Raw genomic sequence first — 26102 nt, forward strand, 5'->3', positions numbered from 1 at the left:
GGCTGCCGGCATTAAAGCTTGAGGGAAGTGGGAGACAGGGTTCAGGAAGACGGGGGCTTGTTAGAAGTTTCACTGGCTAGAGCTTCTCATATTAGGGTGCTTGTGAGTTTCAGACTGCTGGCCGGTGGATTTGGCACCACGGCCCACAGCTGTTTCAGAATGCACCTTTCTCGAGCTAACATTTTGGTGTGTGCTGTGTGCTATGTGCACTGTCCCTTTCTATCCCCACCACCCCATGTGGTGGGCACAGTTATTATCCCTGATATAAGAGGGCTAATGATGGGCAGGGCAGGGCCTCCACTGGCTCCAAAGTCCACGTCTTGCCCTGTGTGCTGCACCCCTCGTTGTTGGTCATGGAGGCCAAGGCTACCAGCGACAAAAAGGACATAGCGAGAACTGAGTGGTCCCAAGGAGCCACGTAGCCCCAGAGTGGGATGTGTGGAAATGCAGACTCCAAGGTCAGGGGTGGAGTGGCCCTTGGCCTGACTTATCTGCCCCTCCAGCTGTGGGGCCAATTCCCTGTTTGTGGTCACATGTGTTTGGAACAACGTCCATTTCTTAGCAGATGCTGCAGCTTCTGGGCCATTCAGCCGTCTCCATCTGAAGTCCCTCGAGCTCATCTTCCTTCAGGTTTTGCTTTCCATTTTGTAAACCACATGGGGTAAAATATGCCACAGTTTTCTGACCTCCTGGGCCTCCGGTTTAAATTTATTTGCCTGGCATTTGGTTTCCAGTTAATTCTCTTCTTATAGGTCACTCTTGGGTTACCCTGTTCTACTAACTCTAATATTAAGAAACTTTCATTCCAAGTTCTGTTTTTCTGGAAGCCAAGCTCCTCAATGGATTTAGGAGGATGGAGACCTCAGAGCACTGTCTAGCTCCCATCTCAACAAAAGACTACCTTGCAACCAGGGGCACTGTATCCCTATGTTTCCAATTCTCCCTGACTTCCCACCTATAACCCGAGAGGTCTCGCGGTCTCAGGAATTCCCTAAGAAGAGCTACGCATGTCCTTGTCGCATCTGTCCCACGGCTTTGCCCTCCAGCATGGGACAAAGTTCCCATGGGTGTCTGGGACACCCCTGGGCACCCATCTCAAATATAATAGTGCCTGAATCCAATGCTTCTTTAGCTAATACTAACAATACCCACCAATTATTCAGCACTATACAGTTGTTGTTGTATACAGAATACTCTGAGTGAGTTATCCAGACTGATTCCTATAGCAACCTAATGAGGTGCATACTGTTATTGGCATTTCTTGCCTGTGGAATAGAGATGATAGGAAATGACGGGATCAGCTGAAGGTCTCCTCCTGCAACATGAGAGTTGGGATTTGAACCCACATCTGAGTGGTCTAAAGCCTGTGGTCCTTACCAGCTGACTGATGTGCTCTGCATGAGGCCTTCTTTTTCCTGATTGATGGTCAAGAACAATAAGAATATTGATATTATTTTTACTGTTAAAGTATATCTCCTTGTAGTTTCTGGAAAAAAAAGTATAAAGGTAGAATTATAATACAAAACACAATTGTACTCATCTCCCCAAATGAACGAATATTAATATTTTGTCTTAAATTGAGAAATCAAACATTTCCAATGAAGCAGAAGTCACCTATGTTCCCCTCCCAGTCCCATTCCCTTCCTCATTTCTGCCTCCTTCCCCTCCTAAAGACAATTAAACCACTGTTAGGAACTTGTGCAGATTTAATCTATGTAATTTTACTCTTACCACATGAATAATATTGCTTTAAAAGATTTAAACTTGAAATACATGTTCTCATCATGATTGTAACGTTCTGCAACTTATTCACTTATAGTGTGTTGTGTTCTCTCCATGTTGATATTTGCATATCTAATAAGCATTTAAAATTTTAATTATAAAGGGTTCTATTGAATGAATGCACAACGATCTCTTTTCACTCCCTTCCTAATGGCCTTTTGTTTTGTTTTGTTTTGTTTGTTTGTTTGCTGTGACAAGCGATGGAGCAGTGGGCATCCTTGTTCATATCTTACTCACGTGGTCATGGCTTTCTCTATGGTCTACATACAAAAGAGGGCTTTTATTGTTTATATATAATTTTCTCAGTGAAAAATAGAGGACAGTGTCTTATGAAAAGTATTTTTTTCCCCTAAAGAACAATTACCATTTACATTCCAATGGCTGCTAGTGAGTGCCAGTAAACACACATGGTATAGCCCATAGAGGGAGGTTCAGGTCCCTGTGGGTTCTGTCTTGATTGAGGCCATCAGAGCTCTTAGGTAAATGAAAAGGTGTGTGAATGTCTTTGGGGTGGTTGTCTGTTGCAGAAACAAATACTTTCAGGTCTGATATTGACCTAAAGACAGAGGAATTTACTTTAATAATTATCCTTCATAAATAACAGAACCGGGATTCTGATTCGTGGAGCTCCCAAGGACTCCCCCATGTTGCTGCTAGCCCCTCTTTAGTAAGACCTCAAAGGACATTCTGGGCTCGAGGACCTCAGGTGTGGAGTCTACACTGGAAGTCACACCACTTTGCCAGCCCAGCTAACAAAGTTCTTCACGGGGACATCATACCAAGTGGCTCTGAGGAGAGTCTCCCCTTCCGGCCTCACGATGATTGCCAGATGGTGACAAACTTAGTCCTGTCTGGCCAAAGTCCATGCATTTGTAGGTGGCCTGAAAACCAAAGGAGAGGAAAGAGACAGTTTTACTCTGTTCAGAAATAGCATGAGAGGTGGGTGACATTTTCATTGTCCTTTAGAGTCACGGTTTGTCTTTCGTGCCACCCACCATAACCACATACAGTGGTTGAATGTGGAAGCAGTGATGTATTTTAAGGCCAGGGTGTTATGTCCATGGCCAGAGACTGAAAATGTCAACGGTTTAAGAAATGTTGAAATGGCTCCATAGATAACCATCAGAGGCTACTAGAGAAGGAGGTTGGGAGATAGCCACACTTACAGAGCTGACATTACGGGGTAGCAGCTATTCTTTTTTTTTTTTTTTGAGACAGAGTCTCTCTATGTCACCCAGGCTGGAGTGCAGTGGTGTGATCTCTGCTCACCGCAAGCTCTGCCTCCCAGGTTCACACCATTCTCCTGCCTCAGCCTCTCAAGTAGCTGGGACTATAGGCGCCTGCCAACAAGCCTGGCTAATTTTTTGTATTTTGTATTTTTAGTAGGGTTTCATCGTGTTAGCCAAGATGGTCTTGATCTCCTGACCTCGTAATCTGCCCGCCTCAGCCTCCCAAAGTGCTGGGATTACAGGCGTGAGCCACCGTGCCCGGCCAGCAGCTATTCTTTGGCAATGCTCATTTATGGAGGAGAGGCCTCATGCTGCAGCAGGTACTGCACGGGCTCTGGAGCTAGGACCTGACCCTGCCACGTATCCATAAGAGCTTCCATCCGCTGAGCATGTCATGATGTGCCAGGCACTGTACTAAGCACTTCGTATGCATGCAGTCAGTAGAATGATGGCCCCACAGATGTCCACATCTCACTGGCTGGAACCTGTGAATATGTTAGGTCGTATGGCAAAGGAAACTAAGGCTGCAGATGGAACCAAGGTCACTAATCAGCTGATTCTTTTCTTTCTTTCCAACTTTCATTTTAGGTTCAGGGGTACATGTGCAGGTTGTTACATGAGTAAATTGCATGTCACAGGGATTTGGTGTACAGATAATTGTGTCACCCAGGTGATCAGTATAATATCCTTGATATAGTTTGGGTGTGTGTCCCCACTAAATCTCATGTTGAGTTGTAATCTGCAGTGTTGGAGGTGGGGCCTGGTGAGAGGTGACTGGATCATGGGGGTGGATTTCTCACTAATGGCTTAGCACCATCCTCTTGGTGCTGTTCTCCTGATAATAAGTGAGTTCCACTGAGATCTGGTCATTTCAAAGGGTGTGGCACCTCCTGCCTTGCTCTCTCCTGCTCTTGCTCTGGCTGTGTGACCTCCTCCTCCCCCTTTACCTTCTGCCAAGATTGTAAGTTTCCTGAGGCCTCTCCAGAAGCCAAGCAGATGCCAGCATCATGCTTCCTGTACAGCCCATGGAACTGTGAGCCAAGTAAACCTCTTTTCTTTACAAATTACCCAGTCTCAGATATTTCTTTGTAGCAATTCAAGAACAAAACAGTACAACCCTGTACATAGTTTTTCAATCCTCACCCTCTTCCTACCCACCGCCATCAAGTAGGCCCTGTGTCTATTGTTCCCTTAATGGTGTCCATGTGTACTCAATGTTTAAGCTCCCACTGATAAGTGAGAACATGCAGTCTTTAGTTTTCTATTCCTGTGTCAATTTGCTTAGGATAATGGCCTCCAGCTCTACACATGTTGCTGCAAAGGACATGCCTTCGCTCTTTTTTATGGCTGTATAGTATTTTATGGTGTATATGTCCCACGGTTTCTTTACCCAGTCCACCATTGATGGGCACCTAGGTTGATTCCGTGTCTTTGCTATTGTGAAAAGTGTCCGCTGGCTTTAAAATGAGGCGCTTATTCTGGATGTCCTGGGTGGGCCCATGGTGATCACAAGGGCCTTGTAAATGTGAAGAGGGAAGCCAAAGAGTCAGAACCATAGAGAGATTTGAAGATGCTGAACTACTGACTTGAAGACTGAGAAAAGGGCCATAAGCAAAGGAATGTGGGTGGCTTCTAGGTGCTGGAAAAGGCAAGGAAACAATTCTCCCTTGAGCCTCTAGAATGAACACAGCCCTGCTGACAACTTGATCTTACCTTGTTTGGTACTTCTGACCTCCAGAATGATGAGAAAATAAATTCGTGTTGTTTTGAACCACTTGGTTTGTGACAATTTGTTATTGGAGCAATAGGAAACTCATACACTCACCTCATCCACTCTGCACCACTCTCCTCTGAGCAGCTGCTGTGATCACACTTTCACAGATGAGGACATTGCAGCTGCGGGGCAGTTAAGCAACTCACAGGAGGTTCCACAGCCAGTCTGGTGAGGAACTGAGATTCTAACCTGCCCTGTACCCAGGTCTGAGCCCAGAATTGTGTGACCTTGGATAAGTTATTCAGGTTTCAGCCCTCAATCATGGCCAGAACTGAGGTGAAGTGAGTGAGGCACCTTGGTGCAAAATTTAAGGGAGCACCAAAAAAACTTAGTCATCAAGATGCAGTATATTTTAGTGTAATATATTAGAATTAAAATTGATGCAAAAAATGCCATGATGAACAAAATACTAAAATTTTAAATAAATGTAGGGTTAATCTCAATTTCTACATCTATAAAAGTAAGGACTATATCCTAACTTTGCAGGATGGTTGTGTGGAATTAAATAAAAAAATCTACACATAACATCTTGGGAACACCTGGCATATAGTAAGAGCTCATTAAATGATGATCATTGTTTTGCAGGGCACAGAGGGTGGGTGAAAACACAGGCCCTGGTGTCAGGCTGCTGAGATTCAAATCCTAGCTCTGCCATTTCCCAGTTGAGTGGCCTTGAGTAAGCTGTTTACCTGCTTGATATCTGAGGCTACCTTCAGACTCAAAGGTGGTGTCACCTCATTCCCAAACTCATTCTAACCAGTTTCTTACAAGCAGCATGATTTTGTGCTATTTCTGAAATTTCTTCTCAATCTTTTTGTTTTGGCCAGGTTGTTTACCTTTAGTGAATTCCATCTTCTGAAAACAATGCTTTTGTGGGTCTTCTTGCAACTAAACCACAAGATTCAGGCAATTCCGACTTATGAAACCGTGATGACATTTTTTAAGAGGTAATATAACTTAGTGCTGATTGATGAAATACACAAATACTGAAACGTACAAACACTGCTCATAATATCATGGGGGAATACCATCAGTGATATAATTTTTCATAGCATCATTCAGAGGGCAGGTTTTTTTTTTAATAGGGGCTAAGATTATAGGATGCTTTCAAACCACCAAATTACCTGGAAAAGTAAACAACATGTAGGTGTTGTACTAAGATAATCAGGTGCTTCTGGGAACTTGCTGTGTCTAGTAACAGGCATGATGCAAAAGGTACTCCTCTGTTCAGGAAAATGACCACACTACCCTGGCCTTTAAAACTTCATTAAAAAAAAAAATCAGCTTTCTTAGGTTGACTAAAACTCACTTTTTCTGTGGAAGTAACTGGTGGTATTACCCTGTTAGGTTTGTGTTTCTGGTCCCCACAGCCTCAGGAATGAGGGCTTCCAAGCGTGACGAGGCGAGTTTAAGGAAGTGGAAATAAAGATGCTTCATTTCTTTTGCATGTGTGAGTTTAGCAGATAAACACGTCTTCACGTAGTGACCTGTTTAAGCCAAGTTTCATTTGCATTGTTTTGAAGCATTTAATTCATTTCTGGAACAGAACATCTGTGCACTGCGTTAAGTAAAGAGCCCACTTTTTTCTCTGTCTTGTTATTTGAGGAAAGCAGTATTCAGTGTCGGAATTATATGTACATTGTTTAGTTTCCATATAATTTGCTTTGAACCCAAATGTTTTACCCGCCCTCCCCCACTCTTTTAATAGCCTATGAGACACTTTTTCCAATGAGTCATGCACACCGGGAGGAATTGCTGTTTGGCTCCAGGTCAGCTCTCCTACTGGAAACGTCTTAGCACTGGGAGATAGGAAAAAGAGCTAGAATGTGGTGATTCATTAGAACTGTGTTTTTAATATGGAAGAAGCAAGTGAGGAGCAGGGAGTTAAGGTGTGGGCCCCCTGCCAAAGTTGCTGTTTCCGAGGCCTTCGCTTGTGCTCCCGAGCCAGAGACGCCGCAGCTCTTCCCTGGAGTGGCAGGCACAGGGGTGTTTCTCAGCACCACAGCCTTTCCATTTTCCTTTCGAATCTACATTGATTTGTCCCAGACCTCACATCGCCATGCATTTCCCCAAGCCCCCTGATCCTGTATAATTTTCTTCGTTGGAAACCATTTGCTTCTTTCCAAGTCATGTCATTGCCGCGACCTAAGCAGTGATGACAAATCTTTCAACAGGGGCCAGAGTCCTCTCAATGTAGAGTGGAGGTGGCTCCAGACAGCCAGAGCCTGCTGTGTCCCTTCCCCAACCTCCCTCCTTCCCTGCTCGGCCCTCCCCTCTCTCCAGCAAGCTTTGGGTCAGACTGGGAGAAAAGATGGGGAAGTGTAGGGCTTGGATGTTCTCCCCTGCACACTGTCCAGGCCCACTCTGTCAGCAAGGAGGACCCTGTGGCCCACTTTTAGCACTGTGAATGGTTCTCCTCCTGCCCAGCTCAGCTGCTCCAGAGTGGTAGCACCTCGCAGTTGTGTCTTTGTCATTGGCCTCCATCTCCCAAATGCATCTCCTGAGCCCCGGGCTCCTTCACCTGGGGGTCTGCTCTGGCTGCTCCTGCTTCCCCCAGTCCCTGCCTGCTCTGCCTTCTCTCTGTCTATCCGTGATGGGGGCCTCCCACCACAGCTGCTCTGCCCAGCCCCTGATGAACCCCTCAGTTCATGTATATGTCCTGCCCCTCCCAGGGACATCATAAGCAGCTTCAACAAAGGACTTATGATCCTTTCTCTTGCCCCAACTTGCCTGGGACCTTGCTGGACTGTGAGTCTCCATCAGACTTTTTTTTTCTTTTTTTGAGACAGGGTCTTGCTCTGTCATCCAGGTTGGAGTACAGTGGTGTGATCATAGCTCACTGCAGCCTCAAACTCCTAGGTTCAAGTGATCCTCTCGCCTCAGCCTCCTGAGTAGGTGGGACTACAAGAGCATGTCACCACATCTGGCTAATTTTTAAAATTATTATTTGTAGAAACAGAGCCACTGTTGCCCAGGCTGGTCTCAAAGTCCTGGTCTCAAAGTCCTGGTCTCAAGTGATCCTCCCACCTTGGCCTCCCAAAGCACTGGGATTACGAGCATGAGCCACTGTGCTGGGTATATATGTGTGTGTGTGTGTGTGTGTGTGTGTGTGTGTGTGTGTGTATATATATTTTTTTTTTTTTTTTTTTTTTTGAGGCAGGGTCTCACTCTGTCGCCCAGGCTGGAGTGCAATGGCACAATCTCGGCTTGCTGCAACCTCTGCCTCCTGGGTTCAAGCAATTCTAGTGCCTCAGCCTCCCGAGTAGCTGGGACTACAGGCACGTGCCACCACGCCCAGCTAATTTTTATATTTTACTAGGGGTGGGGTTTCACCATGTTGGCCAGGCTGTTCTCAAACTCCTGCCCTCAAGTGATCCTCCCACCTCGGCCTCCCAAAGCACTGGGATTGCAGGCGTGAGCCACCGTACTGGGTCCATTTTTATGTAGCTCAGTTCTTCTCACAGAAGTGGGTCTTAAATGCTGATGGAAAATTCAGAGAACGTCATGCGTGTGGCAACTTGATATCATAGAGATAGCAGACCCATTTCCGTTTCTATTGATGGGTGGCACCCGCTGAGTGCACTAGCCCAAGAAGGATTCTCAGCTCTTCTCTAGGCTCTGAGAAGAAGAATGTCGCAGTAGATTAGCGGTGTCTATCTTGGCTGCAGGAGCCAGGCTTGGTGGCGCCCTGGCTCCATGTTTGCCATCTCCTGCCGAGGATCCCCAGGGCTGACCAGCAACAGTGCGGGGGCTTTGTAGCTGCTGCTGGCCTAGTAGGGCTGGTGGCCGGAGGGCTCCAGCTGCCCCGAGGCGCCTCAGCTCCCTGTGGAGGTGGAGGGAGACTGCAGGGAGTCACGGACAGCCTGGGCCAACATTGTGTCACCAGGGGAGTTGAGCTACAAAGTTCAAAGGGGCAAAGGGAGCAGCTAATCAAGGAAGCTCCAGTGGTCACTGACAGGGATGTGGCAGGAGCATTTCAAAGTGAGACAGAGGAGCAGACCCCGGGCCAGACGGTAAACAGGCTCGGAAATGAGAAAAGAAGGGGCTATTTGGCCCAATTTTTAAAATTGCAAATATTGATCAAATAATTTCAATGACAGAGCAATCTACTTCCCGGGGAGGGGGACATGTTGAGGCCATCACATTATGGGAACTGACAAGTTGGAACTGCACTTTCCTAACATGTCAGCAGTGGGACAAGCTGAACAAATATTAGCTCACCCGGACCTTGACCCTACCAGGAAAGAAGCTGAGCAGCAACTGCGGGCACGGCCTTGGCTGGCCCAGAATCCGGAAAGGAGGGTCGAGAGCCATTAACTGAGTAAAATGAGTCAGACGCCCCTTTCCTCATCTGTCTCAGCAGTGTCCGGAAGACAGGCTAGGAGGGAACGTAGTTGAATAATTGACTTCTCCAGCAACAACTATACCCAAAAATAAAGACATACGTCCAAGCCATTTCTACTCTCCCATTTTCTTTTGTTCATTAATTTTTTTCAATCTTTCATTCAACAAATATTTTTTGAACATGTGCTCTGTGCCTCAGACACTGACATAATGTTAAAGGGGCAGTTTCTCTGCCTAGCCAGATGTTTAGAAACAACTTCAAGTTTATTTTTGTTGCTATCCAAGAACATCAATGTAAGAAGGAAACAAACACACATGCACGGTCGTGTGTGGCTTGCAAACACATACAAACACACACCTATGTGCACATAAACACACAACTACACACATCTAAAGCATAAACACACACACACACACCCCTCTACACTCTACAGCCTGTTTTCCTGGCAATAGCTGGTTGAGAAAAACGAATAGGCTGTCCCAAATTAAATTTAACATCTCCTTGTAGGAAAAACAAAAAATGTAAGCAAAGCTGTTGCCTTCACCCATGAAGGAAAAGTCATCATTTCATTCCACTTGGTAGTCTGAGAAGTTCAGGAAAGCTGTAAAAACTTGTAATCGGAGAAAGGGCAGAAGCAGGCAAATTTTCAACTTTTTAAAAGAACATTTTAAAATCAAGGCATAAAATACAGAAAAGTGCATGAACCTTAAATGAAGAGCTCAATGAATTTCCACAAAATGAACACACCTGTGTAACCAGCACCCAGACCAGAACAGGGGACATGGCCAGTCTCTAAAGCCCATTATCTCAGTCCCTACCTCTTCCACCAAAAGTAAACAGTATCCTGACCTCTTTTACTACCGATACATCTTCCCTTTTCTTGAACTTTGTATAAATAGAATTCTGTAGCATATGCTTTTAAATGTCTGGCTTCTTTCACGCAATAGTGTATCTGTAAAATCCATCCATGTGGCTGCATGTAGCAATAGCTTGTTCATTCTCATAGGATATTTCATTATATGATTATACCACAATTTATTCAGATGTTGGTGGACATGTTCAGCCGCTAGGAATAGTATTGCTATATACAACCATGTACATGTCTTGTGGTACACATAATTATGTGCTTCTATTGGGTAAAAACCTAGGAATAGAATTACTATGTCATAGGGTATGAATAAGTTCAACTTTAGTAAACACTGCCAAACGGTTTTGCAAAGTGGCTGCGCTAATTTATTCCCTAACCAGCAGTGCATGAGAATTCTGGTTTTTCCATATCCTTGCCAACACTAGGTATCTTCAGTCTTTCACTTTTCTTTTTCTTTTTTTTTTTTTTTTTTTTTGAGACAGTCTTGCTCTGTCTCCCAGGCTGGAGTGCAGTGGCATAGTCTCAGCTCACTGCAACCTCCACCTCCCGGGTTCAAGTGATTCTCCTGCCTCAGACTTCTGAGTAGCTGGGACTATAGGCATGCACCACCATACCCAGCTAATTTTTGTATTTTTAGTAAAGACGGGGTTTCACTGTGTTGGCCAGGCTGGTCTCGAACTCCCAACCTTAGGTGATCCACTCGCCTTGGCCTCCCAGCTGGGATTATAGGCATGAGCCACCGCTTCTGGCCAGTCTTTCACTTTTCTAATGGATGGAGAGTGGAACTAATTTGCCTATTCCCTCTTAATTTACGTTCCCCTGCTAATGAGGTTGAGCATTTCTTTATATATTTGTTAGCCATTGGGTATCTTTTTAGTGAGGTGCCTGCACAAGTCCTTTCCCCATCTTTTCTTTGTTCTTTTCTATGTTCTGCTACGTTCTGGTCCGTGTCCTTGTTGGATATATGAATTCCAAATCCCTTCTCTCTGTGGTTGGCTTTCTCGCTTTCAGAATGGTCTTTTGTTGTTGTTGTTGAGAGAGTCTCACTCTGTTGCCCAGGCTGGAGTGCAGTGGTGTTATCTCAGCTCACTGCAAACTCTGCCTCTCAGGTTCAAGCGATTCTCTTGCCTCAGCCTCCTGAGTAGCTGGGATTACAGGCACGTGCTACCACGCCTGGTTAATTTTTTGTATTTTTAGTAGAGACGGGGTTTCACCATGTTGGCCAGGCTGGTCTCGAACTCCTGATCCAGGTGATCTGCCTGAATCAGCCTCCCAAAGTGCTGGGGTTACAGGCGTGAGCCACTGTGCCTGGCCTCATAATGCTCTTTTGATGAACAAAATTTTAAATTATAAGGCAGTACAATCTATCAAGCCTTTCTTTTATAGTTAGTGCTATTTTTTTTTTTTTTTTTGAGATGGAGTCTCACTGTGTCACCCAAGCTGGAGTGTAATGGTGCGATCTCAGTTCACTGCCACCTTTGCCTCCTGGGTTCAAACAGTTCTGCGCCCTCAGCCTCCTGAGTAGCTGGGATTACAGGCACGTGCCACCACACCTTGCTACTTTTTGTATTTTTAGTAGAGATGGGGTTTCACCATGTTGATCAGGCTGGTCTCGAACTCCTGACCTTGTGATCCTCCCGCCTTGGCCTCCCAAAGTGCTGGGATTACAGGCATGAGCCACCGTGCCTGGCCTATAGTTAGTGCTATTTAAGAATCTTTGCCTATTCCAGTGCCATGTGGATGTTCTCCTATTTTCTTCTAGAAGCTCTATTGTTTTACCTTGCATTTAGATCTAGAGTCCATCCAGAAGTATTTTTTTAAGTATGGTGTGAGGGAGGGACCGTGGTCACGGTCCTTCTTTTCATAAGGATGCACAATTGATCCAGCACCGTTTACTGGAAAGGCCATGCTTTGCTCACTGCTCTGCAGTGTCACCTTCATCATAATGTATTTTACATGCTATGTGTTAAATGTTACTGTCATACAACTATATGTATGACACATACATCATTTTTAGTATCTCTATTCTGTGCCATTAGTCTTGTCTATCCTTGAACCAATACCACACTTTCTTAATTACTGTTTCATTATAAATCTTGAGATGGAATAAGACATTCCCCAATTTTGTTCTTCTCCAAGATTACTTTGGTCATTCTTGGTCCTTTGGATTTTCGCATATTTACTTTAGAATCAGATTGTCAAATTCCACCAAAAAAGACAAGAGAAGAAAATGCTGAGATTTTAACTGGGAAGACGTTGAATATGTAGATCAATTTGGGGAAAATTAGAATACTGAGATTTGTAATCCATGAAAATGGTATAAGTCTCCATTTATTTGTCTTTTAAAATTTCTTGGCCAGGCTCAGTGGCTCATACCAGTAATTCCAGCACTTTGGGGAGGCCTGAGGCCAGGAGTTAGAGACCAGCCTGGGCAATATAGTGGGACCTCTTTACAAAAAAAATGTAAAAAATTAGCTGGGCATGGTGGCACACTCCTGTAGTCCCAACTACTTGAGAGGCTGAGGCAGGAGGATCACTTGAGCCTGGGAGGTTGAGGCTGCAGTGAGCTGTGATTGTGCCAATGCACTCCAGCCTAGATGGCAAAGTGAGACCCTGTCTCAAAAAAAATTAAAAATAAAAATAAAATTTCTCTCAATAAAATTTAATAGTTTATTGTATAGAGGTCTTGCCCATCTTCTGTTGTATTTATTCCTAAGTATATGATGTTTGCTGACTCTATTGTAAATAGTATCATTTAAACATTTTTATATTCTAATTGTTTGGTGCTGATATATAGAAGTACAATAGTTTTGTATATTGACTTTGTGTTCATATATTGATAGATTTTCTTATTTTAATAGACTGTACATTCTCTTGTATGTTTTCTACATACAATTATGTGATTTTTAAGAATAATACTAGATTTATCTCTTTCTTTCCAAATCTTGTGTCTTTCACTTATTTTTCTTCCCTTATTGCACTAGGTAGACTCTCCAGTATGATGTCGAATAGATATGAACATCTTTTGATAATGACATGAACGTCATCTGATAATGAACATCTTTTTTTTCTTCCCAGTCTCAAGCAAAAAGCTTTCAGTAATTCCCCAATCTATGTATGATGTTTGCTGTGGGTTTGGTGTAGATACTCTTTATCAAATTTTGAAAATCCCCTTCTATTTCTAGAGTTTTTAATCACGAGTGAATCTTACCAACTTTACTAAATGGTTTTCAGATTCTCTCAAAATGGTATATAGTTTTCTCCTTTTTGCTGTGAATGTGGTAAAATATATTGATTTTTCAAAGCAATAAACTTTGAGGTGTGATTTAATTACAGCAAAATGAGTACATTTTAAACGTACGGTTTTATGACTTTGATAAATAGATATGCCTGTATAACGAGCACTGCAATCAAGATATAGAATTGTTGATTTATTTTTTAATGGTAAACCAACTTTGTATCCCTAGAATGAAACCAACTAGGTCAAGCAATGTTATCCTCTTTTATGTCACTGAATTCTACTTGCTGACTGTTTAGAATTTTTGCCTATATATTCATGAGAGATATTAGCTTGAAATTTTCCTTTCTTGGTTTATCCTTACCAGCTTTTAATTAATATTGAGGTTATACTAATTTCATCAAATACATTTCAAAGCAGTCCCTCTTTTTCCATTTTCTAAAAGAGTTTGGGAGAGACTGCTGTTCTGTCTTCCTAAATGTTTGGAAGAATTTATCAGTGAAGCCATTTGGGCTTGAGATTTTGGAAGACTTTGTTATAGATAGAATTTTCTTTATATATAGTATTATTAAGATTTTATGGGTCTTTTTGTGTCAATTTTAGTTATGTTCTGTTTTTCAGGGAATGTGTACTTTTCATCTAAATTGTTTTAAATTTATTGACACCAGTAATTAACAAACTTTATCTTTTGAGAGCTTTTTTGAGGAATAATTGGAACTCAATAAACTACACATAGCTAATGCTTCAATTTGATGAGTTCCAGTGTACATAAGTACCCACAAAATGATCATTACAATAAAAATAATGAAAATATCCATTTCACACAAAGGTTTCCTTGTGACACTTAATAGTCCACTCATAGGCCGGGCACGGTGGCTCATGCCTGTAATCCCAGCACCTTGGGAGGCCGAGGCAGGCGGATCACCTGAGGTTGGGAGTTTGAGACCAGCCTGACCAACATGGTGGAACCCCTTCTCTACTAAAAATACAAAAATTAGCCAGGCGTGGTGGTGCACATCTGTAATCCCAGCTACTTGGGAGGCTGAGGCAAGAGAATTGCTTGAACCTGGGAGGCGGAGGTTGCAGTGAGCCGAGATTGTGCTATTGCACTCCAGCCTGGGTGACTGAACGAGACTCCAACTCAAAAACAAAACAAAACAAAACAAAACAAAAATCCACTTGTCCTCTTTGCTCCAGCCCTACCACCACCATTGGTGGGCAAACACAGATCTGCTTCTATCACTCTAGATTTGTTTGCATTTTCTAGAATGTTATACAGTCATGCGTCACTGAATAACTAGGATGTGTTCTGAGACATGCACTGTTAGGCTATTTCATCCTTGTGCAAACATCATAGGGTGTGCTTACACAAACCTAGATGGCATAGCCTAATACACAGCTGGGCTATATGGTACAGTGTATCACTCCTGGACTGCAAACCTGTACAGCATGTTCCTGTACTGAATATCATAGGCAGTTGTAACACAATGGTAAGTATTTGTGTATCTAAACATAGAAAAGTACAGTAAAAATATGATGTAAAAGATAAAAAAAAAGGGTACACCTGTACAGGGCACTTATCATGCATGGAACTTGCAGGACTAGAAGTTGCTCTGGTGAGTCAGTGAGTCAGTGGTGCGTGAATGTGAAGGCCTAGGACATTACTGGGCAGTACTGTAGACTTTTTTTTTTTGAAATGGAGTTTCACTCTTGTTGCCTAGGCTGGAGTGCAACGGTGCAATCTCGGCTCACCGCAACCTCCGCCTCCCAGGTTCAAGTGATTCTCCTACCTCAGCCTCCTGAGCAGCTGGGATTACAGGAAAGAGCCAGCATGCCCAGCTAATTTTTTGTATTTTTAGTAGAGACGAGGTTTCTCCATGTTGGTCAGGCTGATCTCGAACTCCCGACCTCAGGTGATCCACCCGCCTTGGCCTCCCAAAGTGTTGGGATTACAGGTGTGAGCCACTGCGCCCAGCCTACTGTAGACTTTATAAACGCTGTGTACTTAGGCTACACTCAAATGTTCTTTCTTCAATAACAAACTTTAGCTTACTGCAAGTGTTTACTTTATAATTTTTTTAATTTTTAAAACGAATTTTTCATAATAACACTTAGCTTAAAACACAAATACGTTATATAATTGTACAAAAATATTTTCTTTATAATCTGTTCTATAAGCTCTTATCCTGTTTCTAAGAAGTTTATGTTAATTTTTTACTTTTTAAACCTTTTTGTTAAAAACTAAGCCACAGGCCAGGCGCGGTGGCTCATGCCTGTAATCCCAGCACTTTGGGAGGCCGAGGTGGGCGGATCACAAGGTCAGCGGATCGAGACCATCCTGGCTAATACGGTGAAACCCCGTCTCTACTAAAAACACAAAAAATTAGCCGGGCATGGTGGCGGGCACCTGTAGTCCCAGCTACTCGGGAGGCTGAGGCAGGAGAATGGCGTGAACTTGGGAGGGGGAGCCTTGCAGTGAGCCAAGATTGTGCCGTTGCACTCCAGCCTGGGTGACAGAGCGAGACTCCATCTCAAAAAAAAAAAAAAAAAAAAAAAAAAACAACTAAGCCACAAACACATGTATTAGTCTAGGCCCACACAGGGTCAAGACCATCAATGTCACTGTCTTCCACCTCCACATCTTGTCCCACTGGAAGGCCTTCAGGGGCAATGACACCCATGAAGCCATCATCTCCTATGATAACAATGGCTTCTTCTGGAATACCTCCTGAAGGTCCTGCTTGAGGCTGTGAACTTTTTTTTTTTTAAGTAGAAGGAAAACACTATAAAATAAAGATTAAAAGTATATAATAGTAAGTACATAAGCCAGTAACAGTCATTTATTATTCATTATTAAGTATTATGTACTGAACATAATTGCATGTACTACACTTTTATCCAACAGACGCACAGTAGGGTTTTTTTTTTTTAACACCAGCCACACCACAAACACATGTGTTGTGCTATAGAATCACTAGACCATAGGACTTTTTCAGTCCTGTTTTTCAGCTCCATTATAATCCTTTGGGACCACTATCTTATATGTGGTCTGTTGTTGACTGAAACGTTGTTAAGTGGTGCCTGACTGTATATATAGAATGGTATGTAAATAAATCATGGAGTCTGTACTCCTTTTTTTCTAGATTCTTTCACGCATCATAATTATTCAGAGATTCATCCATGTTGTTACATGTATCAGTAGCTCTTTTTGTTGATTGCTGAGAGATATTCCATTCATGGATTACCAAAATTTGTTTTTCTATTCATCTTTTCATAGACATTTGGGTTGTTTTTAGTAACTTTATAAAGAAAGTTACCATAAATATTCCTGTACAAGTCTGTATGGGAGAATATACTTTCATTTATTTTAAGTAAATAAATTCCTGGGAATAGAATGACTAGGTAAAACGGTAGATGTATGTTTAACTTTTTAAGAATCTGCCAAACTGTTTTCCAATGTGGTTGCACTATTTTTTTTTGTTTTGTTTTTGAGACAGAGTCTCACTCTGTTGCCCAGGCTGGAATGCAGTGGCATGATCTTGGCTTGCTGCAACCTCTGCCTCCCAGGTTCAAGCGATTCTCCTGCCTCAGCCTCCCGAGTAGCTGGGATTACAGGCACATGCCAACACGCCTGGCTAATTTTTGTATATTTAGTAGAGACAGGGTTTTGCCGTGGTGGCCAGGCTGGTCTCAAACTCCTGACCTTAGGTGATCCACCTGCCTCGGCCTCCCAAAGTGCTGGGAGTACAGGCGTTTCATTTGCTCCACATCCTTGCTAACATTTGGTCAGCCTTTTTAATTTTTGCCAATTTAATGCGTTTGTAATGGTATCTCATTGTGATTTTAACTTTCATTTCCCCAATGACTAATGATGGTGAGCATCGTTTCATATGCTTATTTGTCCTTCATTTATCTTCTTTAGTGAAAAGTCTGTTCAAACCTTTGGCCCATATTTTTAAAATCGGGTTGTTTATTATTGACTTGTGAGTGTTCTTTAAATATTCTGGATACAAGTCCTTTGTCAGATACGTATTTTATAGATACTTTCTCCAAATCTATTACTTATATTTTCACTTTCAAAATAGTGTAGTTTGAATATCAGAAGTTTTTTATTTTGATGTTCAATGTGTTGACTTTTTTCTTCTTTTCAGTTCATTCCTTTTGTGTCCTACTTAATAATGTTGCCAAAGCAAGATGACTATGATTTTTCCTCTATGTTTTCTTCTGGGAGATTTATTGTTTTAGCTCTCACATTTATATTTATGATTAATTTTGAGTTAAGTTTTATTTATATACATATTTTTATATATATATATATATATATATGACGTAAGGGTTAAGGTTCATGTTTTGCATATAGATATCCAATTATTCAGTAAGATGTGTTGAAAAGAGTATTCTATTTCCTTTGAATTGCTTTTGGCACCATTGTCAAACATCAACCATATGTGTGTGTTTATTTTGGGACTCAATATTCTGTTCCTTTAAACCATATTCCTATTTTACACTAATACATTATCTTGATTAGATAATTCATTTTTACTAAGTCTTGACATAAGGTAATGTAAGTTCTCTAGCTTTGTTCATTTTTTTTCAAAGTTATTTTGACTACTCTACCTTCTTTGCACTTTCATATTAATTTTAAAATCAGCTTGACAGTTTTTGTAGAAAAATCTCGTGGAATTTTGATAAGCATTGTCTTCAATGTACAGGCCAATTTGGGAGGAATTTACATCTTAACAAGATTGAGTCTTCTGATCCATGAATATGGTATATCTTTCCATTCATTTAGGTCCTTTTAAAAATCTTTCATAAATGTTTCATGTAGTTTTGCACAGTGTTTAGAAAATTTATCTCTAAGGCTTTCATATTAATACTATTGTAAAAGGTATTATTTTAACTTTGATTTCTGATTGTTCTTTGCTGTTACGTAGAAATACAAAATTAATTTTTTTACATTGACTTCGTATTATACAACCTTAGTAGAACTCAATTGTACTTCTAGAAACTTTTTTATAGATTCCTTAGGAATCTACATAGGCAATCATATCACCTGTAAATAAAGACAATTTTATTTCTTCCTTTCTATCTGTATGCCTGTTTTTGTTCTTGCCTTATTACACTGAATAGAATATTCAGCACATTGTTGATCAGAAGTGGTGAGAGTGGACCTTCTTGCCTTGTTCTAGATTACAGGAGGAAATAATTTAATCTTTCATTATTAAATAAAATTTTAACTATAGGTTTTTTATAGATAGGCTTTATCATGTTGAGGAGGTTCCTTTTATTTCTAGTTTGATGACAAATTTTATCAGGAATAGATGTTTTATTTTATCAAATGTTTAGTTTGCCCTTCTTTTCCTGGTTTCATAGGTGGAAACTTAAGTCATTGGTTTAAGACCTTTTTTTTTCTAAGTGTTTAGTGCTATAAATTTCCCTCTAATTATTGCTTTAGCTGCATCTCAGAAATTTTGATATGTTGTGTTTTAATCTTCATTCAGTTTAAAATACTTTCTAATTTTCCCTTTGAGTTCTTCTTTGACCTATGGATTATTTAGAACTGTGTTCTTTGTTTTGCAAATATTTGAGGATTTTCTAGATATCTTCCTGTTACTGTTTTCTAACTTAATTCCATTGTTATCAGAGAAAATACTTCATATGATTTTAGTTCTTTTAAATTGTTGAGACCTGTTTTATGGCTCACAATATAATCTCTCTTGGTAAAAATTTTTTAAAAGTCTTTATGATTGTATTTTATGTCTATTTTTAAAAATTTCAACTTTTATTTCAGATTTAGGGGGTACATGTACAGGTCTGTTACATGGATATATTACATGATGCTCAGGTGTAGTACAATGGACCCTGTCACCCAGGTACTGAGCATAGAATTCAATAGGTAGTTTCCCAGCCCTTGTCTCCCTCCCTCCCCACTCTAGTAGTCCCTACTTTCTGTTATTCCCATCTTTATGTTCATGTGTACCCAATGTTTGGCTTACATTTATAAGTGAGAACATACGGTATTTGGTTTTCTGTTTCTGCATTAATTCACTTAGGATAGTGGTCTCCATCTGCATTCATGTTGCTGCAAAGAACATAATATATATATTTTTTAATGGCTGTGTGGGATTCCGTGGTACATATGCACTACATTTTCTTTATCCAATCCACCATTGATGGACACCTAGGTTGATTCCATGTCTTTGCTATTGTGAATAGTGCTGTGATGAACATATGCCTGCATGTGTCTTCTTGGTAGAATGATTTATTTTCCTGTGGGTATATACCCAATGATGGGCTTGTTGGATCAAATGGTATAGTGCAATTTTCAGTTCTTTGAGAAATCTCCAAACTGCTTTCCACAGTGGCTGAACTAATTTACATTCCCACCAACAGTGTGTAAGTGTTCCCTTTTCTCCACAGCCTTGCCAACATTTCTTATTTTTTGAATTTTTAATAATAACCATTCTGGCTAATATAAGATGGTATCTCACTGTGGTTTTGATTTGCATTTTTCCGATGATCAGTGATGTTAAACATTTTTGTATATGTTTGTTGGCCACTTGTATGTCTTCTTTTGAAAAGTATTTGCTTGTGTACTTTTTCTACTTTTTAATGGGGTTGTTTTTTGCTTGTTGATTTGTGTAAGTTCCTTATAGATTTGGGGGTATTATACCTTTGTTGGATGCATAGTTTGTATGTTTACTCTGTTGATAGTTTCTTTTGCTGGGCAGAAGCTCTTAAGTTTAATTAGGTTCCACTTGTCAATTTTTGTTTTTATTGCAATTGCTTTTGAGGACAATCACAAAATTCTTTGAAAAGACTGATATCCAGAAAGATATTTCCTAGGTTTCTTCTAGGATTTTTATAGTTTTAGGCCTTACATTTAAGTCTTTAATCCACTTGGTAAATGTTTATTATGTTTTTAGTATCTGTAGAATTTGTTGTGATGGCCCTCTTTTCATATCAGATATTGATAATTTGTATATTTCTCTTCTTTCTTTCCTCGATCAGCATTGATAGAGGTTTATTTTATTCATTTTTTAAAAAAACACCTTTTGACTTGACACACCTGTTGATATTTTTCAATTGTATGTTTTCTATTTCATTAATTTTTCTCTTCATTATTTCCTTCTACTTTCTTCAAGAATTATTTGATATGCTTTTTCTAACCTCTTGAAATGGGTATTTAGATATCTGATTTCCAGGCTCTCTTCTTTTCTGATTTAGAGCTATACATTTCCTTTAACTGCATCCCACGAGTTTTGATATAATATGCATGTGTATGGTGTATTGGGTCAGGAGTGGGGGTGGCTTTATCAGACATTCTAGTAGGGGACAGGTGGGTGGAGAAAGTGAGGAGGCCTTGGGAACAGTTGCCACTCTCTCCATGAGGGGCAAAGGGTCTGAGCTCTGGTGATATCAAGAAGATGGAGTGGAAAGAGTGTCTGTAAGAACAAATATGGTAGCAAGAGAATTAATTCATTCATCTGGTTCACCTAGCTAGAGAAGGAGATGAAAGAAGATGCGAAAAGCAGCCCATTGCAGTTTGGAATCCACGGTGATTTATACAGAAATATGGCACCTGTGGAAGATGATCTTATTTTGGATTAATTATGGTGAATTTAGAGAGATCAACTCATTTATCGGGAGCTCAGGGGTTTGGTGTATTTCAAAAGCTATCTTGCTAGAGTGATCCGCTTGGCTCAGTTATCCCCAAGAAAACCCTCCAAGAGTACCCTCTCTCCCCACAGTCTGATTCAGATGCTCAGTCTCTGGTCTCCATAGTATTGCATGCCCATCTCTGTAAGCTTTCTCACTTGTAAATAAAATAATTATTGGGATTATCTGTTCCTAAGCATGGCTCCCACACTGGCCATTTGCAGCAAGGGCTGTGTCTTACTCGCTTTACCCTCCCAGTCCTCAATCTTTCATTAAAGAACAGCTTCTAGCTGTTGACTAAGTACTGAATGAATGGTGCTTTGAATGTTCTTTAATGGCGGTTTTAACCTCTGAAATATTTCACTTTAACTCTGAAAATTACTCTGCATTGCATGTCAGGTACACACTGTAAGAAGGAATATAGTGACTTTCTGGCCAGTTGTTTAGTGTTAAATGGAAACAAGTGTCATGTTTACAGAGTGATAGCTTGAAGTGCACAAAGCATGGGATGGTTTCAGTCCTGCTGGGTATGGATTTGACCTTGATTTGCAACTTTCTCCCTCCAGCCTTAGGCATTACAGTGTGTGTGCTACATTTCAAGTGGAACAGTCTTCTCAGGGCCTAGGGATGACTCTCCAGTTGCTTTGTGTATGTTCAGGCTCAGCAGGAGATTGACAAGTAGCTTCTTGCTTCGTATGTGTCCTTTTATGGTATGTGGGACAGGGCTGTATCTGAATGACTGCTAGAAGGGTGGAGAATTCAGTCCTCAACCAGGTGAAACTGGTCAGTATTATTAGAAGCAGAAAATGTCTTCCCACCTCCAAAAACCCTTCTGCAGGAGGATAGTGTAGAACTCTTCTTGTGATTATACTAATTGAAATGAGTGGCAGTTTGGGAGCTACAGGACAGCAAAATGCATTCAGTTCATGTCAGTTTGTAAATTACTCACTTTACTAAATCAAAGAAGGTTGATGCTGGAAAGTGCCTTAGAGATCATCTGGTCTCACCCTTTCATTTTGCAGTTGAATAAGCTAAAGCCCAGGGATAATGAGGAGGTTACTTAGGCTCCTTTTGCAAATTGATGGTGGTCCTGGGGTTGACCTTGGTCTTCTAGGTCTTCTGACACTCTTCGCTCTTAGGGTCAAGGGCAAATCATAACAGACATGTAATTCTAATCCTTAGCTGATTTATTAATCACTAAATAGGTATCTCTCAGACACTGAAGGGTAGATTCTGGCAATGAGCTTCCACCTCACCAGAAGGAAGTAATTTGAATGTAGCCAATGAAGCCAATTCCCATATGATCCCAACTTCTAGATTCCCCTGATTCTCCAGCTGAGTCTCTTCTTTCCTGTGCCCCGCCCAAATCTGACCCAGCCTTTACAGAGCTGGACAAAGCCGGTTCCAGAAAGCCTTCTCTGATCTCACTTGTGCACTGGGTGAATTTCTCTTCTTAGCTCCTCTTTGCGGAGAGAACAAGAGCATGTGCTGGCTGCATGGGTGTGCACTGGCGAACCCAACAGCACCTTCCCCCACCCATTCCCCCACATACCATTCCCAAGGGACCGCAGGGGGAAACTTTTAAGGAGAGCTTCCCTGCCATGCCCTGTACCGTGGGTGCCCTGAGCCCACTGATTTCTTGAGGGAAATGTGCTATGATGCTGTGTCCCCAGGGTGGGCGAGGCCATGAGCCTCTTGTGATTCATGAATGACATTTGCAGATGTAGCCAGAGTTAGCATGAAACTGGGCAACCCTGGTGTGTCAACACTGATCTCTTTACCAGCACATTAATTTTGAAATATCCCATGAGTCATGGACATTAGGGCCATTAAATTGTTCTCTTTTAGAATAGCTCAACAAAACCTTGTGCAGGGAGGTTGATATATTCTGGGTCAAGAGGATTTCTCATCATCTGATGTTCATGCTTCTTGCCTTGTTTGTGTCTTCTCTTGCTCTGAGAGGTGATGACTCTGCTCCCCTTCAACTTGGATCTCTGGAACCTGAGTCTCTCTTGTTCTCAAGGTCCCTAAATATTATGCTTAGTTCTTACTAACTTTCCACTTCCACCACGTTGCTTCTTGGCTTTCCAGGCATATTGAGAAGTGCCAAAACATACCTTCAACAATAAGCATGGAGGAGTGGAAGGAGCACAAGAGTCTGGGTGTAGGAGGTTCTTAAAAAGGGCAGCTGTGGTTATGATTAGACAGGATTTCCCTTTGTGCTAGGGTCAGGACCATCTTGACAGACAGAAGGACATTGAACTCGGTCTCAGTGAAAGCTGATAGGTCATGGTGACAGCAGACAGGACCACATGGGCATGGAGATAGTGGCATAGACTGGCCTGTATGTGCAGCAAGTGTGTGTGAGCATATGCACCAGGGCTGGCTCTACTGGCCTAGAAGATAAGTTGTGGGTGAATGGAGGCATGGGATGATGGAAATGAGGCTGGAAAGTTTGCAGGGACCAGGTCGTTCATCCAATTAATTCACCCAACATATTGCAAGCTAAGTGCCAGGCACCAAGAGTACAACAATAAACAATGCAGACACAAACCCTGTCATCATGGAGCTTGCAATCTAGGAGCAGAGACAAGCAATAAATCAGACGTATGTTAGAAGAAGTCAGCCCCGAGTCTCAGCCCCACCTCTGCCATTCACTGCCTGTAGACTTTGGGCAAGCACCCTAAGCACCATGCATGGAGGTAACAACACACACTCACCAGGACTGATGGGTGGGTCAGCCCTGACTCGAAGAAAAGGCCCAGGACAGCATGTGACAGGGGTTCTAAAATGTGGTGACCTTTGGTAGGTTATGATGTGGGGGTGGCAGCAGGAATTATTGTTTCATTTACCACACTTGAGTGTTAGGAGCCAAGAGGACCATTTCCTGGTTTTATATATATATATAGATAGATTTTTTTTTTTTTTGAGATGGAGTCTCGCTGTGTCGCCCAGGCTGGAGTGCAGTGGCATGATCTCGGCTCACTGCAACTGCTGCCTCCCATGTTCAAGTAATGCTCCTGCCTCAGCCACCCAAGTAGCTGGGATTACAGGCACCCGCCACCATGCCTGGCTAATTTTTGTATTTTTAGTAGAGACAGGGTTTCACCATACTGGCCAGGCTGGTCTCCAACTCCTGACCTCAGGTGATTCGCCCACCTCGGCCTCCCAATGTGCTGGGATTACAGGCGTGAGCCACCGTGCCCGGCCTCCATTTCCCGGTTCTTTGATTTCAGGAGTGTCCCAAGTCTTCTACGCTGAGTTATATTTTGAAAAAAACAAAAAACAAAAGCCACTTTCTTTTCTCATTGTGAGTTATTGCCCTAAAATGTGTATTTTTTTCAATCATTGTCTTAAAATTTAATATGTTAGTTCAGGTGTTTCTCAAATAAGCAAAGTCACTTTTAACCCTAATGTCTTTTTTAAACTGGGGTAAAATATGCATAGCATGAATTTTTCCCATTTGAACCATTCTTACGTGTTCAGTTCAGTGGCGTTTTTATTCACATTGTTGTGCGGCCATCTCCAGAACTTTTCCATCTTCCCAAACTGAAACTCTACCCATGAAACAACTCCCATTCCCCTTCCCCAGCCCCGGGAGCCACCATTCTACTTTCTGTCTCTATGAATTTGATGACTCTAGGTACCTCATAGAGTAGAATCATCCAGCATTCACCCTTGCGCCTGGCTTACTGCTTCCAGGTTCATCATGCGGTAGCATATATGTATGTTAAGGCTAAAATCTGAAGTGCTGGGACTATCAGGGCTGTGGGCCTGATACTCGCAGGAAGGGTGGAAGGCTCCAGCAGATGACAGGGTAGAGGAAGTGAGAAAGTTGTGGCGAAGAGCACCTCTAAAATACAATATGTACCCATCAGAGGGAGACTTGTCCCCAGATACTGTCTTTCCGAGTCTATGGGAGATTTGTCCCCAGGGTCTGGCAAGTAGGACCCAGAGCCAACCTGGATGTATCTTTCAGTAGCAAGGAACTGTGAACTGTCTTCCCTAGAGGGGTCACGCCCCAGGGTTTCTCAGTGAACTTTGGGAGGCATAGACCATTACCTGAAGTTGTCTCAAAAAAGTAAGCGCTAAACCAAAAGAGGTCTTTGCACAAACAGAGCGCAGTACCAGGGAAACCATGCCAGTCTTTGAGTCCATCAGTGTAGCCAAGCACAGTAGTCCCCAGACTTAGCAGCTGCTTGCTCCCTCCCATCTTACGTGACACCATGCGAATGCACTCACCACTGGACCAGAGAGGAGCAGGTGCCTCCGCTCCCAGACAGTTAAGTGGTGCCAAGTAAAATAGAAAATGTGCTGGACAGGCCCTGAGTGGCCTGTGTAGGACACTGGCTCCAAGACAATGGACCTTGCTAGGCTCCCAGAGCCGGGTTATATTGATCGGTTCTGAGGGTGGACCACAACCCTTAGATCCTTTGAGACTTCAGGAAATCAAAAGCTGAGGACACCACTTTCTTTCTTTGAGGTGGCCCATAACTTGGGTGATTTGGAGGGTGGCAATGATGATGAATACCACCAAGAACAATTGCCTGCATTTGACGCTGCTTGAGTCCATTCACTTTCCCTGGGGCGGGAGGACAATGGTGGTGCTTATAGGTGTTGAGGGCTCACTGGGTGCCAGCAGCCGGCCCAAGCCCTTCCCAAACACTGTCAGCTTTACTCCTCCCTTCTCCTCAAGGCACCACCTGTGGCTACTGCTCCCACTTGATGGAGGAGAGTGAAGCTCTGAGAGGCCCGGTCACAGGACTGTGGGTGGCTGGGCTGGGATGGGACCCTGGTCTGCCTGCCTCGGGGGCCCCAACTTGGTTGGATGATGAGATGACTCATGGCCTCTCCATGTCAGCCACAAAAGTGGGCATCATTGCCACTTCCCAGAGGCCCCGAGGGGTCATAAAGTCCAACCAGCTCTCTCAACAAAGCTGTTTCCAAATCCTCTGGGACAGGATGGCTGTCCAGAGAGGCCCTGGCTGAATGGCCTTCGGGTCTGAGTGCCTCTCAAAGGGAGGATCAGGGTCTCGGTTCCTCTTGCCCCTGCCAGCAGCCTTGCCGTGCCAAGCACATCAGCAGAACCGGCGTCTGGAGCTTCCTGGTGGAGGGCAATGCTTTCCTCCAAATGAGTCCTTTCCTTTCTGGGACTGAATCTGTATTTCAGCCGCAGCTCCAGCCAGGGCCCACTGCTTAGGGCAGCA

General features: G+C 42.4%; 1 protein-coding gene across 10 annotated transcripts in view; it reads left to right on the top strand.

The window, feature by feature from the left end:
- Nucleotides 1-26102, top strand: part of BTBD16 (BTB domain containing 16) — a 66575-nt gene that overhangs the window by 30267 nt on the left and 10206 nt on the right. For 7 of the 10 annotated variants that reach the window (XM_054435373.1, XM_054435376.2, XM_054435378.2 and 4 more), the window contains one exon: nt 5613-5732. The exons of the other annotated variants lie outside the window; for them this stretch is intronic. In XM_054435373.1, coding sequence (XP_054291348.1) covers nt 5613-5732 — 120 coding nt within the window. The remainder of the gene's footprint in view (nt 1-5612; nt 5733-26102) is intronic. 10 annotated transcript variants of the gene reach the window in all.

Source organism: Pongo pygmaeus, chromosome 8 (genome assembly GCF_028885625.2).
Source record: "Pongo pygmaeus isolate AG05252 chromosome 8, NHGRI_mPonPyg2-v2.0_pri, whole genome shotgun sequence".
Classification (NCBI taxonomy): Eukaryota; Metazoa; Chordata; class Mammalia; order Primates; family Hominidae; genus Pongo; species Pongo pygmaeus.